The sequence below is a fragment of the Homalodisca vitripennis genome, chromosome 4, assembly GCF_021130785.1.
Source record: "Homalodisca vitripennis isolate AUS2020 chromosome 4, UT_GWSS_2.1, whole genome shotgun sequence".
Lineage (NCBI taxonomy): Eukaryota > Metazoa > Arthropoda > Insecta > Hemiptera > Cicadellidae > Homalodisca > Homalodisca vitripennis.
Window position 1 is genome coordinate 68208726 of NC_060210.1, and position 13725 is coordinate 68222450.

General features: G+C 30.6%; 1 protein-coding gene across 2 annotated transcripts in view; it reads left to right on the forward strand.

Moving 5' to 3' along the window:
* Positions 1-13725, forward strand: part of LOC124359463 (BMP-2-inducible protein kinase) — a 70968-nt gene that overhangs the window by 46393 nt on the left and 10850 nt on the right. The window contains exon 14 of one of the 2 annotated variants that reach the window (XM_046812220.1): positions 8773-9003. In XM_046812220.1, coding sequence (XP_046668176.1) covers positions 8773-9003 — 231 coding nt within the window. The remainder of the gene's footprint in view (positions 1-8772; positions 9004-13725) is intronic. The other variant, XM_046812221.1, reaches the window with a different exon arrangement.

The window sequence follows — 13725 nt, forward strand, 5'->3', positions numbered from 1 at the left end:
CAGCTATGAAAACAGATTCCCATTGATAAACCCTTTAAACTCAGGTTTTGAAGTCCACTTGGCTTTAATCAAAATATTAGTTTTTTGTGTATCTTAATGGCAATTAAAAATAATTTGTCAGGTTCAATTCTGTTGTGTTCAGTGTGTACTTAGTAATTATTGGCACATAGCTCCATTGAAGTTCAAAAAAATAGTACATAACTTGAAAAGCATTTATGTATTTTGAAATAAAGTACTCATTTAAATACCCATCTTGGGTGATAATTTTAATAAATTTGTCAACTTGAAAGTACATTAATTGTATTGTATGTGTATATATATAATGTACTTCCAAGTATATATATATATATATATATATATATATATATAATTTCAATAAACATTGAATCGCAAAAAGTACTTGCTCCGCCGGGACTTTCTTTATTGAAATTAAATAAGGCTATTGCTATTTATACAAATTTAATGTATATATATATATTCTAAAATGTATAACTCAAAAGCTTATAGCATAGCAAATATAGTTAAGAAAAACTTAAAGTTTATTTTAGTATGACTTATCCATATGAGCTCTTTTATTTTGCCTTCTTTTTGTTTGATTTGATTTAAATTGAAAACTTTCAAGGAACATGTCAAGGTGTATTCTAATAAATAATTATATTTTATGTTTATTGTACAACAATACTGTAAATTTATTTCTTAAAGAAATACATTTGGTATAATAATCTCCGATAGTATATTCAGGTAGTTTATTGTTTTAAGTTTTATGCTGTTAAGTTGGAATTTTATTTTTCACTGTCAGATTTTGTATTGCTATTTATACCCTCCGAGAAGGTCTTATTTGTGTATTATATGGCACAGTTTCACCTCACACTTATAGATTGCATGCATGGTGGTGGTAGTTATGAATAACTTAGTACAGTAACACAATGAATGTGATTGTTTTGGAAATATCGGTAGACTATATTTAGCAGTCCAAACCACAAGTCTCATGTAACAAACCCCAGAGTATGATGGTTGTCATTTGAAACCATTTTATATTAAAGGACATATTTTAGTAAATGATATAAAGGTGTAGTTTGTAAATAACGTACTTTCTGATTGCAGTTTAGTTATAATTAAAAACTTATCTAGGCCTAGTAAATTTTAAAACAGAGTGTCCTTGAGGTTAAATAAGGTAATTCCAGAATAAACTCCATAAACTCACTTAATCTACATTTTGATATAAAACCATTAGTAAATTTCCATGTCCATGTCATATATTATATTAATTTCAGGAATAATGATGCATTTAAGAGTTTAACTCTCCGACTGCCATTTACGGTTATCCATTGTTTATTTTCGTTCCTATAACACCAATCAATGGATATCAGTTAATTTGGACCGCCTGCTAAATTTTGTTATAGTAAGTAAACAATTCAGTATCGGCACGTTTCATATACCATTGGAAAGGCAAAGAATTGCCGAACACAGAACTGGTTTATTTATTGTTCTATGACAGCGGAGTCATTTTAAAATGACATTTTCGCCTTTGCATAACATGCATAAAAAATACTTCCAACCACTTTTTTGTTTTGTAACAAAATATTAATATATATATATATATATATATATATATATATATATATATATATATATATATATATATAACTAAGCTAAAGTTTTTACCTTTATGTTATTATACAATTTTACAAAACCCAAAAACATTATTAGGATAATTGTTTTTATCAGCTAATCATCTCTTTTTTTAGAAACATTATAAAAATGATGACTTCTATTAACCATAACAAATAAAAACCTTAGGTTTTCTCACAATATTTATTTTTATAGTTTTTTCTAATTTATTGTAAATCAAATGGTACCAAATATAGTTAGGTTTAGAGTTAACAATAATTTATTAATATTTTTACAAATTTATGTGTTTTTGATCACGAAAACCATGCTTCTTATACTACTTACAGTTCTTGCGCTAAAACTAATTTATTTTCCCAAAAACTCATACAAAACTATACATTTTCTAAAACTAGAGTAAATTTTTTACCTTTAAGCTGTCTTGGAATTTGAAATTTATATACTGAACTATATTTTTCAGATACACCCCTCCACCTTTTTTACATGCAAATAAAAACAATTTCCCCCTTCGCCCCAAAAAATTCAAATGAAAATATTTACCCTAATTACTTATTATCATTGTATTAAACTGTTTATTGTGAACAAAATGATACGAAATACAGTTAGGTTTGCAGTAAAAATCAATTTTTTACAGATTTTAGAAAAATAGCATGCAAAACTGGGTAACGAATGGTTGGCGTTCAAGGAAAATACTAAGGGGAGTCGGAGGGTTAAGTTCAAAAAGGACCAATAAAAGCAGATATTTCTTCTTAAAATGTTGACAAATGGCAATCTCTTGGTTTATTAATTAGATTGACTTTATAAAAATAATCTAGTTACTAGGTGTTTTTCAAGTTAAGAATTTGAGGCAAATAATTCATATTTTAAAGAATTGTTATTTGTTCAATGTTGTAATCAGAACAAAAAATTAATGGTGTCTTTAATACATGAAACAATAATTAATTAATTTAAAGTTTAAATTATTTATACATTTTTCATGAATTATTCATTGAAAATTCAAAAGTCATAATAAAGTCAACCTTTTACCCTGACAGGTATCTCGGTTTTTGTAAAATTTGAGTTGAAATTAATTATACATTACTTGAAGTTTTGAGCACTTTATGGCCAATCCTTGACATGCTCCTTAGAGGTAGGTACCGTCTGGAACAGCCGAGTTTGTTAGTGTCAGGTTTAAGCAAATTGTTCTGTTTATTGAAAACATTGATAATTTGGTAACTGTAAGACACAAGAGCTCAGCTAGTGCTACTGTTGTAGGCTAATATAGACAATAATGTTGAAGCTCATATTTGGTTGACCCAGTCAAGCCGCAGTTGTATGTTCTGTACTGTATGTGATCAGCAATAAACAATTGAACAAACCATTATCGTTTTGTTATTTACCTAGACACTCACTTCCTCGGATTGTTCCAGATTTTATATACTAATCATTTCTCAATGGGTATCAAGTTAGTAATTCCAAGAATTGTCAAGATTCTAGTTTTTGGTCAATTTTAGGAGATATTATTGGGGACAACTACTGAATAGGTAATTAATTATTATTAGCACCAAACTATGGAGTGTATATAATGTAAAACAGTCAAGTTAGTTTGTAATTTTAGCAGGGAACACGGTGTCTTTATGGTATTGTGATTCTTAATGTACTGGTTGCTTGGTGAGAAGGGAGGTACTGTTCATGTCATAAAACCTATATTAAAAACGTGTTTTGGCTATAGAGAATACTATAGAAAGAAACATATTTCTCAGGATTTTGAACATTGCGAACACTTAGTGACCATTTACACATTTTACATGTTAAGTAATTAGATAAGGTAGGTAACATTGACAGTATAAAAGTTGGATCAAAGGCACTATTGATTTCAAATTATGTTGAACCTCAAACCACAATGATTAGTCTGTGTAATTATAGGTTGTAGAAATCCAGTTTTCAAGTTGAATTGCAACAATTAGTATATGGACAGTTCTTAGAAGCTCTTTGTCATTCTTAAATTAATTTCATAAAACACAAGATTAATAATAATGAAGTATAGTTGATTCCATTATCAGCTGCTATTCTCAAAAATGTTATTTTTCTGACTGATATGAATTATCAAAGAGCTTTCACAACAAAAATTAGTGCCCAAAAGCAAAAATTACATACATATGAGGTGTAAGTACAGTGTACAGATTCATATCCAAGTAGTTTCTAACCAGATAAGGGATTAAAACTTGTTTAATGGCAAAGAAGAGAGCGATATCTACACTCAGAGATATTTCTTTTCTTAATCAACGTTTTATTCATATTGTTCTTGTATCTGTAGTACTCTTATGTAATCAAGTATGTCCAGTGTACTGCTCTTGTCAAGGCAGTTTTTATTCACAATAGAAACTGGTAATATCTTCTACTCTTCATCACATTTACAAGTCTTTCTGTGCAACCACATATGTAATGCTCATTTGTCGTTTTTACCAACTAACATGTCATCTATCTGATGGGGTGCCATTTGCACTTTGCTATTAGTTGTTTGTTGTTGGTGGAAAAACTAAATGTATATGATACATGTATTAAATGAATTTTGATAAAAAGCTTTCTATTTTATAAAAAAGCATATTAGAACCAATGTTTTGTGCAACAATAATTTTTTATTCTTACCATATGAAAGGAAAGCCGTAAAAAACTAACCTAATTTTATATACCATTATTTTGTTAGTGCAAAATAAAACATAACATAATAATACAACCAAAAGTAAAATTTTACTTTAGTGTACAAAGATTTAAAAAAGATTATTGTACAATAATTATTCAATTATTTTCTATAGTTTTCTCATTATTTTACTGAGTTTTATATAGTTTTTTTAATGGAATACATGAATTATATTCAGTTTTGGTTTTAATCCATTAACCACTTATCACATTACTGTCTGGTTATGGCTGGCGTGGTACCAAAAATGACAATCACAAGAAGATACCATGATGATTTATTACTGTATTTTATTTTTTTGATGTTTCTGCATTATAATGTATGGTTTTGCTAAACAAATATGGTACTGGTTGACGTCCTTTCTGTTTTGTTGTTATTACGGTGGTGTAATTTGAATTTTGTGAACATGGCAGAGCCTTCTACTGAGTTTGTTTGTGTATTCTCAAAAATTAAATTATATTGTAGCCTGTTTCACTAACAGTAGCTCAGTCAGCCAAATCACAATGAAATTGAAATTTGTATGAGTTTTACCAAATTCTTGCTATTTTTCATGTTTGCTAAGATTTGTGCAAGAACGCAAATGTCATGTTTTACAAAACTCTATATAAAATTGAAAAAAACTTAAGCTAAATTAATGAAATAAAATGTTCCAGCTAAAGGATGAAATTTTCTATAAAACTACACAAAATATCATGGATTATAATTGTATTTTATACTAAACAATTTTCTTGATTTCAAAATTTACAAAAAAATAAAATGTTAAAAAGTTAGAAATGAAAAACATCTTATATACTTTTGATGCGTATAAATTATAGTATATTATAACCTGTTTCATTAGCTAAAAAACTATATCTTATCCAACAAGCAATAAAATTGAATTTTTTATAATATTTTTGCTAAACCCTTGAATTTTTTACATACTGTATGTAATTAGATTTGTACAAGGAGGTTTGGTGCAGGTAGTGGGTTAGCTCAAAAATGAAAAACCTTTTTTTAACATTAATGGCATCCCTCTATTTTAATAAAGTTATAGCTATGCTTAATAAGAAACTTTGAACATTTAAATAACATTCCTGTACAATATAAGTTTCTAAGATATAAACAATATGGCATTGCAATATAGACTCTAAAAAATATAAAACAGTACTTAAGTCTATTGCTTATAAAAACTAATTTCGTCATCAGAAATGTTTTATTCATTCTTATATAATTACATTACATTCTTATATAATTATTCCTTATTCATATATGAAAAGAATGTAACCAATGTTCATACAAAACTTTATCAATTTGCAATAGCAACCCAATTTCACTTGTGATTATAACTAATTTATTAAGTTGCTTTGCTACAAAGAGTATTACAAACACATATTTTTTTTACAAATATTTGTTCGGAAATGCGGACAACAATTTCCTCATCGATTACTTGCCTAATTTATTATTGAATATTCCTGAATGTTTATTGTTTTTTAGATAGTTTTATCTAAGAAGTGGTTTATGCACGATGGGGCACTAGCCCACTACTCTGATGCGGTGTGACAAACTTTGCATAAAGAATGCCCCCAAAAATGGATTGAGAGAGATGGACCAATCAACTACCCACCCGGATCCCCGAATTTAACTTGCATGTACTACTACTTGAGGGGAAGCTTGACCTTTTAAGTGACACGTTTTCAACAGTCCATCTATTATTATCAGGTTTATTTGGTGTGTGTTTCTCATCCACCATGATGAACATCTTCATTTACCAAACTGCTGCCAGAATCTCGAGATTCATCACGTCAGATCGTGGTTAATAAATTAAGTCTTTTGATTGCCATCATTCTTAGAAAATTACACACTGCTGAATGCTTATCTCACAACAACGCATTTGGACAAATCTAGAATTGATAGAATGTCCTTGTCAATATTCATTATAATAAATAACTCCTGCCATACTGACTGAGACACAATCAAAATAGAGTATAAAAAAATTAAAGTTGCAACTTCAAAATGCAATTGAAAAAAAGTAGAAAACCACATTCTGTTTCTAACGTAAAGTTAAAACTTCTCCATTTGCTTTCGTGATAGTTCCATAGTTGCCTGTCAAGAGTGTAGTAGCAATTAAACAGCACTACTGTGGATTTGTAGTAGTTCAATATGCATCATCTCACGGCTGCCAGGCGTGGCAGTTAAGGGGTTAAAAGACTTAATAAGGGGTTATCGTGAATGAGCATGATGCGAAGAATTAGAGCTTCTGTTCAATCAATAAAAGAAGAAGAAAGGGCTATAGAAAACTTCAGTTCCAGGTTAAAACTCTGTTTGGAAAACAATATGTTACAGTTTGAGCTTCTGTAAATAAGGTAAATAATAATTACTTAAATTACAGCATCTAACAGAGGAAAAGTTAATACAAAGTAAAAATATTAAAAATTAATTCATTAAGAACCTATGGTAGAAGAATTCAATGCAATGAAATAATGCAGCAAACATCATTAAAATTTGTATTTTTGGTATAATTTCTCAACCATCTAAGATAAAGCTAAACTTTAAATACCAAAAATTTTACTTTTTTGGAGAGCTCTTAACAGGTTTTTCATAATAATAGTATATACTAAAGGGTTTTTCATTTTGGGCGGGTAGATGTTGGCAGCCTGTGGCGGCCATGTTGCTTTGGTGTCAGCTGTTTCATTAGTGTACTTTTGTTCAGTGAGTGCTGCCATTTCATGACAAGTTATATGATTGAACAGCACGTTCAGATGATTTAAACTTTATTATCAAAATGAGTGTTCACTAGTTAAAACGTTACGTTTTAAACATTTTACCGCAGACATGGAGGCCCTTCAATGTCAACTCTTCAACGTTTGGTAGCTAAATTCGAGAAGATCGGTTCGGTAAACAACCAGCCTACACCCAGACGTCAAAGGAACAGCAGATCTATCGAGAACGTCACCGCTGTCCTAGTTACTCAAAGGGTTAAATCACAAGTAACTACCCACTCTGAAGATAGTTCTCCTTATCTTCTATCAGGGAAACACCTGATATGAGACTAGCAACTCCAAATGGTCAGAACAAGCCTTAAACAAATCCTAATTAAAGAAACATTATGTTTTGAAGACTGCAATATGTATTCTTCTTCTGTTGTCAAATATTAAAACAAAGTAGTAAACGGTTCAACTAGCTGTTGGTGATAAACACACCAAAGTCAAGCAAGACGACTCAGGCTCAGTCCAAACTGAAGATTTTGGTGAAGATATGTAGATGATACCTATTGTTTTTCCTTTAAACTTGAGACACTAAACTAGACGATTTTTTAGAATACTTCTTTCCATCCACTTCACAATGGAAGTTGAAGTCCAAAACAAACTTTCTTATTTTTTGGATGTGTGTATTATTTTAAGGGATGTCCTTAAGACTATGGATTTAAAAAAAAAAACACTCACCAGAAAGTATTTAAAATATTGTTTAAACCATCATAATCTGTTAAAGAACCTGCCTACTCATTATTTTGCACAGTGAGTGTTCAGATAAAGATTGATTAAAACAAAGTTAAGAAAGTAGAATCAGATCTTAAGTAAAATGGATATTGTCAGTCAGTTATAAATAAGTGATAACAAAACAAGAATTGTCCACAATTCGGAGAATAAAAATAGAGATAAATTTGCTCTTAGGTCATAACTTATATATTATCGGAGAAAATTAGGAAAGGCAGTGAAAATTAAAACATTAGAACTGTGTTTAAAATGCACAACACTCACAGTCTCATGAAACGAAAGCATTTAGTATACCAAAAAGTGTTTATAGGATAAAATGTAGTTGTAACAGGGAGTATACAGGTGAGACAAAAAGGCCATTAAAAGTTAGAATGAAAGAATATAAAGAAAATATGAGAACAGAAAAGTCAAAAATTTCTCATAAATTACAAGAAACATATTGTGTTAGATGAATCCAGATATCTCAATTAATTTAAAACATTTTATTGTTCTGGGATATAATTCTTAATTATTTGTTTGGTGTACCTGATAAGTACACCTGATAAGATAAGTTTAAAGGTAAATAATATGCCATTGTTACACTTAAAAGCTTTCAAACTAATAAAATGTTTATTTTACAATCATCATTCATTAAATGGCAACTATTTACTTTTTAAATTCATACATATCAACGTCACATGGGAACACATTTAATACCATGATTATAAGTAAAATTATTTTTAAACTATGTTGTTAATTCTTAAATTTGAACACGACTTAAATATGTGACGTTTTCTGAAATTTTAGAGTTTCTTGAAATACAGAATTTTTTTAAATGAATTTATTCATTTAGTAATACAATTAGAAAAGGTAATAAAATAAAATCAAGCACTTTATTATTTTTCCCTTTTATTTCTTGAAACTTTTATTTTTTTTTATGTTTGGTTCTTTATTAAATCAAATGCTGTGTATGAAAGAAAAAAGTAATGTTCTGGCAAGAAACTTATCTCCCAGCAGAAGTGAAGAAGAGTCATGCAGAGGAGTGGAGGAACTACCTCTCCACTAATGGGCTGTGTATCAGGCCTCAGGTTTCCGAAGACGTGGAACTGCCAGAGCCTCCACCACCTCCACCTCCAACATCACCACCCTTTGTCCGGGCCCCCATTGAAGATCGCTCTAAGTACGAGAAGCTCACATTCAATGTTGATGACATCTCTTCTGACGACAGTGATGAAAACCTTCAGAGTAAGTGACCAAACACTATAATAAACCCTCAGCAGGACTTGCTTGTAGTGAGAGGTTCCTCATCTATTTCTCTTGTTCTTTTTCATTTTTAATGTGTCAGTAAAACTTTAAATTTATTGAATAATATATATGTTTTAACTGCATGTCTTACCCTAATTGTATCAATCAATTTCCTACTTCTTATGTAGACATTATTGTTTTGCAGATCTATATATCATCATCATCATGGCTTAAAGGTTTAGCCATTGCGTTACCTAAAACCTGTGTTGATATTCAAAGTAATTCTACTGAGTTGATTCTAAAATATTGTAGGACCTCCAAAAAGATTTAATACATAATTACACAAATTGCAATTGTAATAATTATTTTAATAATTAATTTAACCTGAGCACCAAATACTGTTGTTGAAGCTTAACGGACAGAATGAATATTTTCCTGTGTTATATAAATAGTTTTGGTATTGATTAATATTGGTATGTTTTAATTTTTCTCCATTCTCTCTACCCGTGGGACCATACAGAATAGTCATCTTTACTAATGAATCTGATATTTAAGTGATCCTTATCTGATCTATATTCAAAAAAGAAAGTCTGCCTCAATTAGTTACAGCATTTGTAACTCAAGAATGGTTGTACTGATTATAATTATTTTGATTTGTTGAATTCTTCTCTGCCCGAATGGCAGAACAACTATTAAATAGTGGAAAATGTTATGAAAAAATTAGGTAAATAGAAAAAGAAAAATATTGTATAATAGTATGGATTGAAAGAGCTTGTTAAATATAATAAACTGTTCTGTGTAAACATTGTTTTATGATAGTACAACCATAATTAATTTAACCACTACTTTCCATTTGTTTACATTTATAGGTCTTGAAAACATAGATTAAACTTTATAGTAACAACACTTCTTATTGCAACCTTTTCTGCAACCACTGTTGAGCACAGAGTAAGACAATATCCAGATAAGAAAATTAAAATTTGTAATAAAAATATACTTTATTTTTAGCAAATATTAAGTAGTATATAACAAAGACAAAGTTACTATCTAACATTTCCTATAAATTTAAAGACTGTTTAATCCAATTTTAGTTTTTTTTACAGAAGTAGGCTTCTCAAACCTGTATATGTATATATTTCCTTGTTAGTGAAAACAAGGTAAAATTGACTATTGTACAAAAAATACTAAGCCCAGAATAAATTACTGTGGCCATAAATATACACTTTGACATATTTCCTTCATCATGGAAAAAGTCAAAATCAACTATGGCTTAAACAATACTAAGACCAGAATAAATTACTTTTTAACATATTTTTGTGATCTTGGTAACAAGGCAAATTCAACATTTGCGTCGGAAATATAATTCACTTGAACCAGAAGTACTCACACACATTCAAAGCACACAAAATTATGAGTGAAGCTGTAAGAAACTGCTTGTAGTTATTAAAACTATTGGGTTTTTTTACTGCTGTTATTGGAGATTACTTTTGTGTGTTCTGAGTACATGTACCAGTTATCATACTCACCAAACTCATCTTGTACAAGGTCTGGTTAGAGAGTGTCTAAAATATTGATGCAGTAATGTGCATTTGTAGACAAGTGTCAGTCAGTGTAAATAACATCGCACTGAATTACCAATTTGAATTTGTTTTTCTTTTGTAGTATGATGAAATGTAAACTGACCTGAACTTATAATTGTAAAAGATTCTAATATTTTCTAAGCTTAGTATATTTTTTTTCTTTGTTGATTTCCTAATAGGTAATTTATGACTTTTTTTTCTTTGAAACTCTAAAAAAATCTTTGTCGTCTGTATTCTTTTAGTGAATATGTAGTGAAAATCAATTTTTTGTTATGTTGTCTTTAAAAGGTTAATAAAGTCTAAGTCTTACATGGCATTAACAACTTGAAAGATATTGTTGACAAGACATCAGGAACCTCAATTAGATGTAAGGCCAAAATTAGGCATAAAATTCTTCAAATTTATTAAAAAAACATCAAAGTATTTGAGATTATGTTTCCTTTCAATTACACCTGTTATTAATTAATTGGTGTTTTAGAAACAATACACAGGAATCCAAAGATACCAAAGTACTAAACTCAAAACGGATTAAAAAACATATGAATGATAAATACCATTTTAAGGTAATATGAATTTTTTATTTTTTATTTTTATTTTTTTTACTTTATTGACATGTTCTTTGAGAACAGTACATAGCGTCAGTTATACAGGTATAAGGTAACAATTTTTAGCTGTTTGTAAATTCTTCTTCTGTGTAAAAAGGTCTCTCTTGGAGCCACAGAGTCAGTTGTTTCTTGAAGCGGTGAGGTGGTTGGTTCTTTAAGTGCTCTGGAAGGTGGTTGAAGTAGGCGGCTCCTCTATAGGATGGTTTCCTCTTGTATAGGCTCAGATGGTGTGGGGGCAATGCGAAGTCCGAGGCATGTCTAGTGTTGTGCTGGTGCAGATCTGAGTGTCTTGGCTGTGATGTTTTTACAGTGTGGAAGATTACTTCTCTTATGTAGAGTGATACGACTGTCAATATTTTAAAATTTTTGAAGTGTTCTTGGCAGCTGTCACGGTAGTTAAGGCCTGCGAGGCATCTAATTGCCCTCTTCTGGTTGATCAGAACTCTCTCAAGGTTGGTTTTGGATGTTCCTCCCCAAGTGGCAATGCCATATCTCAGGTGTGATTCGAAGAGAGCAAAGTAAGCTACCTTGGCCGTGTCTGTGCCACTTATTTGTTTTATTCTACGTATAACATAGTTTCCTGCAGATAGTTTTTTTCACAGTTGATCTATTTGTGGCTTCCATGACAGTTTATCATCAATTATGATACCAAGGTGTCTGGTGGTGTTTTTTATTTCTAGGTCTGGGAGCGTCAAGTTAAGGTCTCTGCGTAGATTGCTGAAGGTCATCTGAACTGTTTTTTTATTATTTAAGACAAGGTCATTTCTGGTACAGAATAGTTTTGTTTTATTGAAAGTGGCAGTTGTGTTTCTCTGGAGTATTGCTATTGATTTATTTGCTATTGTTAGTGCTGTGTCGTCTGCATACATGACGGTATGACAGATGTCTCCTAGCCAGTTGGGCATGTCATTTGTAAGTAGGAGGAACAAGACTGGCCCCAAAACCGATCCTTGTGGTACGCCCCTTTGTGTGTCAGTGGTTTTTGATTGACATTTCTGTAGTATGTTGTTTTCAGTGTAATTTACTTCCACAAACATCTTTCTATCAGTCAGGTAGCTACGGAACCAGCTTTGAGCTTTTCCTCTTATACCAAGGTTTCCTAGTTTTTGGAGTAGTTGTTCGTGATTTAGGCAATCAAAAGCCTTACTGAAGTCTAGGAAGAGGCAGGTTGCTGTGCAGCCTTCTTCCAGTTGATCTATAATGTATTCTATGAATTGTATTAAGGCTGTGGATGTTGATCTGCCCTTTAGGAATCCGTGTTGTTGGTAAGTAAGAAGTTTGTTTTCCTCAAGGTAGTTTAGGAGTCTGTGTAAGACAACTTTTTCTAAAATTTTTGAAAAAGTAGAAATGAGTGAAATAGGTCGATAGCTGTTTTATAGAGTGACTAACCATTATATCCAACATGAAGGCTTTGCCACTCCTTACCTTAATGGTTTCTCTTATCTCAATTCTTAGATATTTTTAGATGTAGCTGAGAATCTTCAATTAACGTTTGAGATAAGTTTAGATTGTTTAACTACTGTTCTCACAAGGATTTAAGAAAAGATCTTAATACTGATGGACCACAGACTTTTTCATTTTGAGGCAAGGTACAGATACATTCCGATCGCTCACATTGCTAAATTTGTGGAAATCATCTGGGCGTGGCAAATGGTAGGGGGCATAGACATTGGTTCTGTATATGTTATGTAACTCACCCTACTCAGTCAGTATGATAATAGGCGGCTCATTCACACAGTTATAGTGTGACAGTTGTAGCATAAAACAATGCATTTATATGTTGTCATTTCTACTTTTAGGAATTCTATTTCATAAATATTGTACAATAAAAATTACCCAAAACAATGACAAGCACACCGTATAAAATGACACCTCATTTTAAAGGTGTAAAAAGAAGGAGAATGGCACAAACTAGAGGTTTTTAAATGTTACTCTATCAAATTTGGTGGCCTATTAAAGTGTGAATTTTTTATAAAACTCCCACAGTTTAAATTAATTTTACAGTTATTGTAAAGCAGATAAAACATTCACTCACTAGTTATTTTGAGAACTTATGACACAAAATCATAAAATAAGTCATTACAAGAATCAAGAAATATCAACAACCATGATTAACATAGCATTTATTAGGTTTTGTCTTGTCTGCCCAAAGCCCGTTAGGAAGTTGTGGAAATACCAATAGCTGGTTTAACCATGTCATCTCTTATTGTTTGCCAGTTAGTATGTGAGACACATTCAGTCTAGTTACTGTGTCAAAGTGGTCTACCCATTGACTGTGTTTGCGTGTTCCGAGTAGGCACCAGCCGCGGCAAATGAACAAAACCTGTTTAATTAAGTTAAAGTGGTGTTAAAAACTATAGTTTTAATTTTGTTTACAAAAATAAAATATTAAAATAAATTGCCTTTAAAACAAAAATGACTAAAAGCTCAATAATGTGATGAATGCTGATTTTTTAAACCGAACCCGGCTGAGAATAAAAGTTTAAAATTTATTTAATTCAAAAATTCTAAAATTACAATCTACAAACTACAATTGT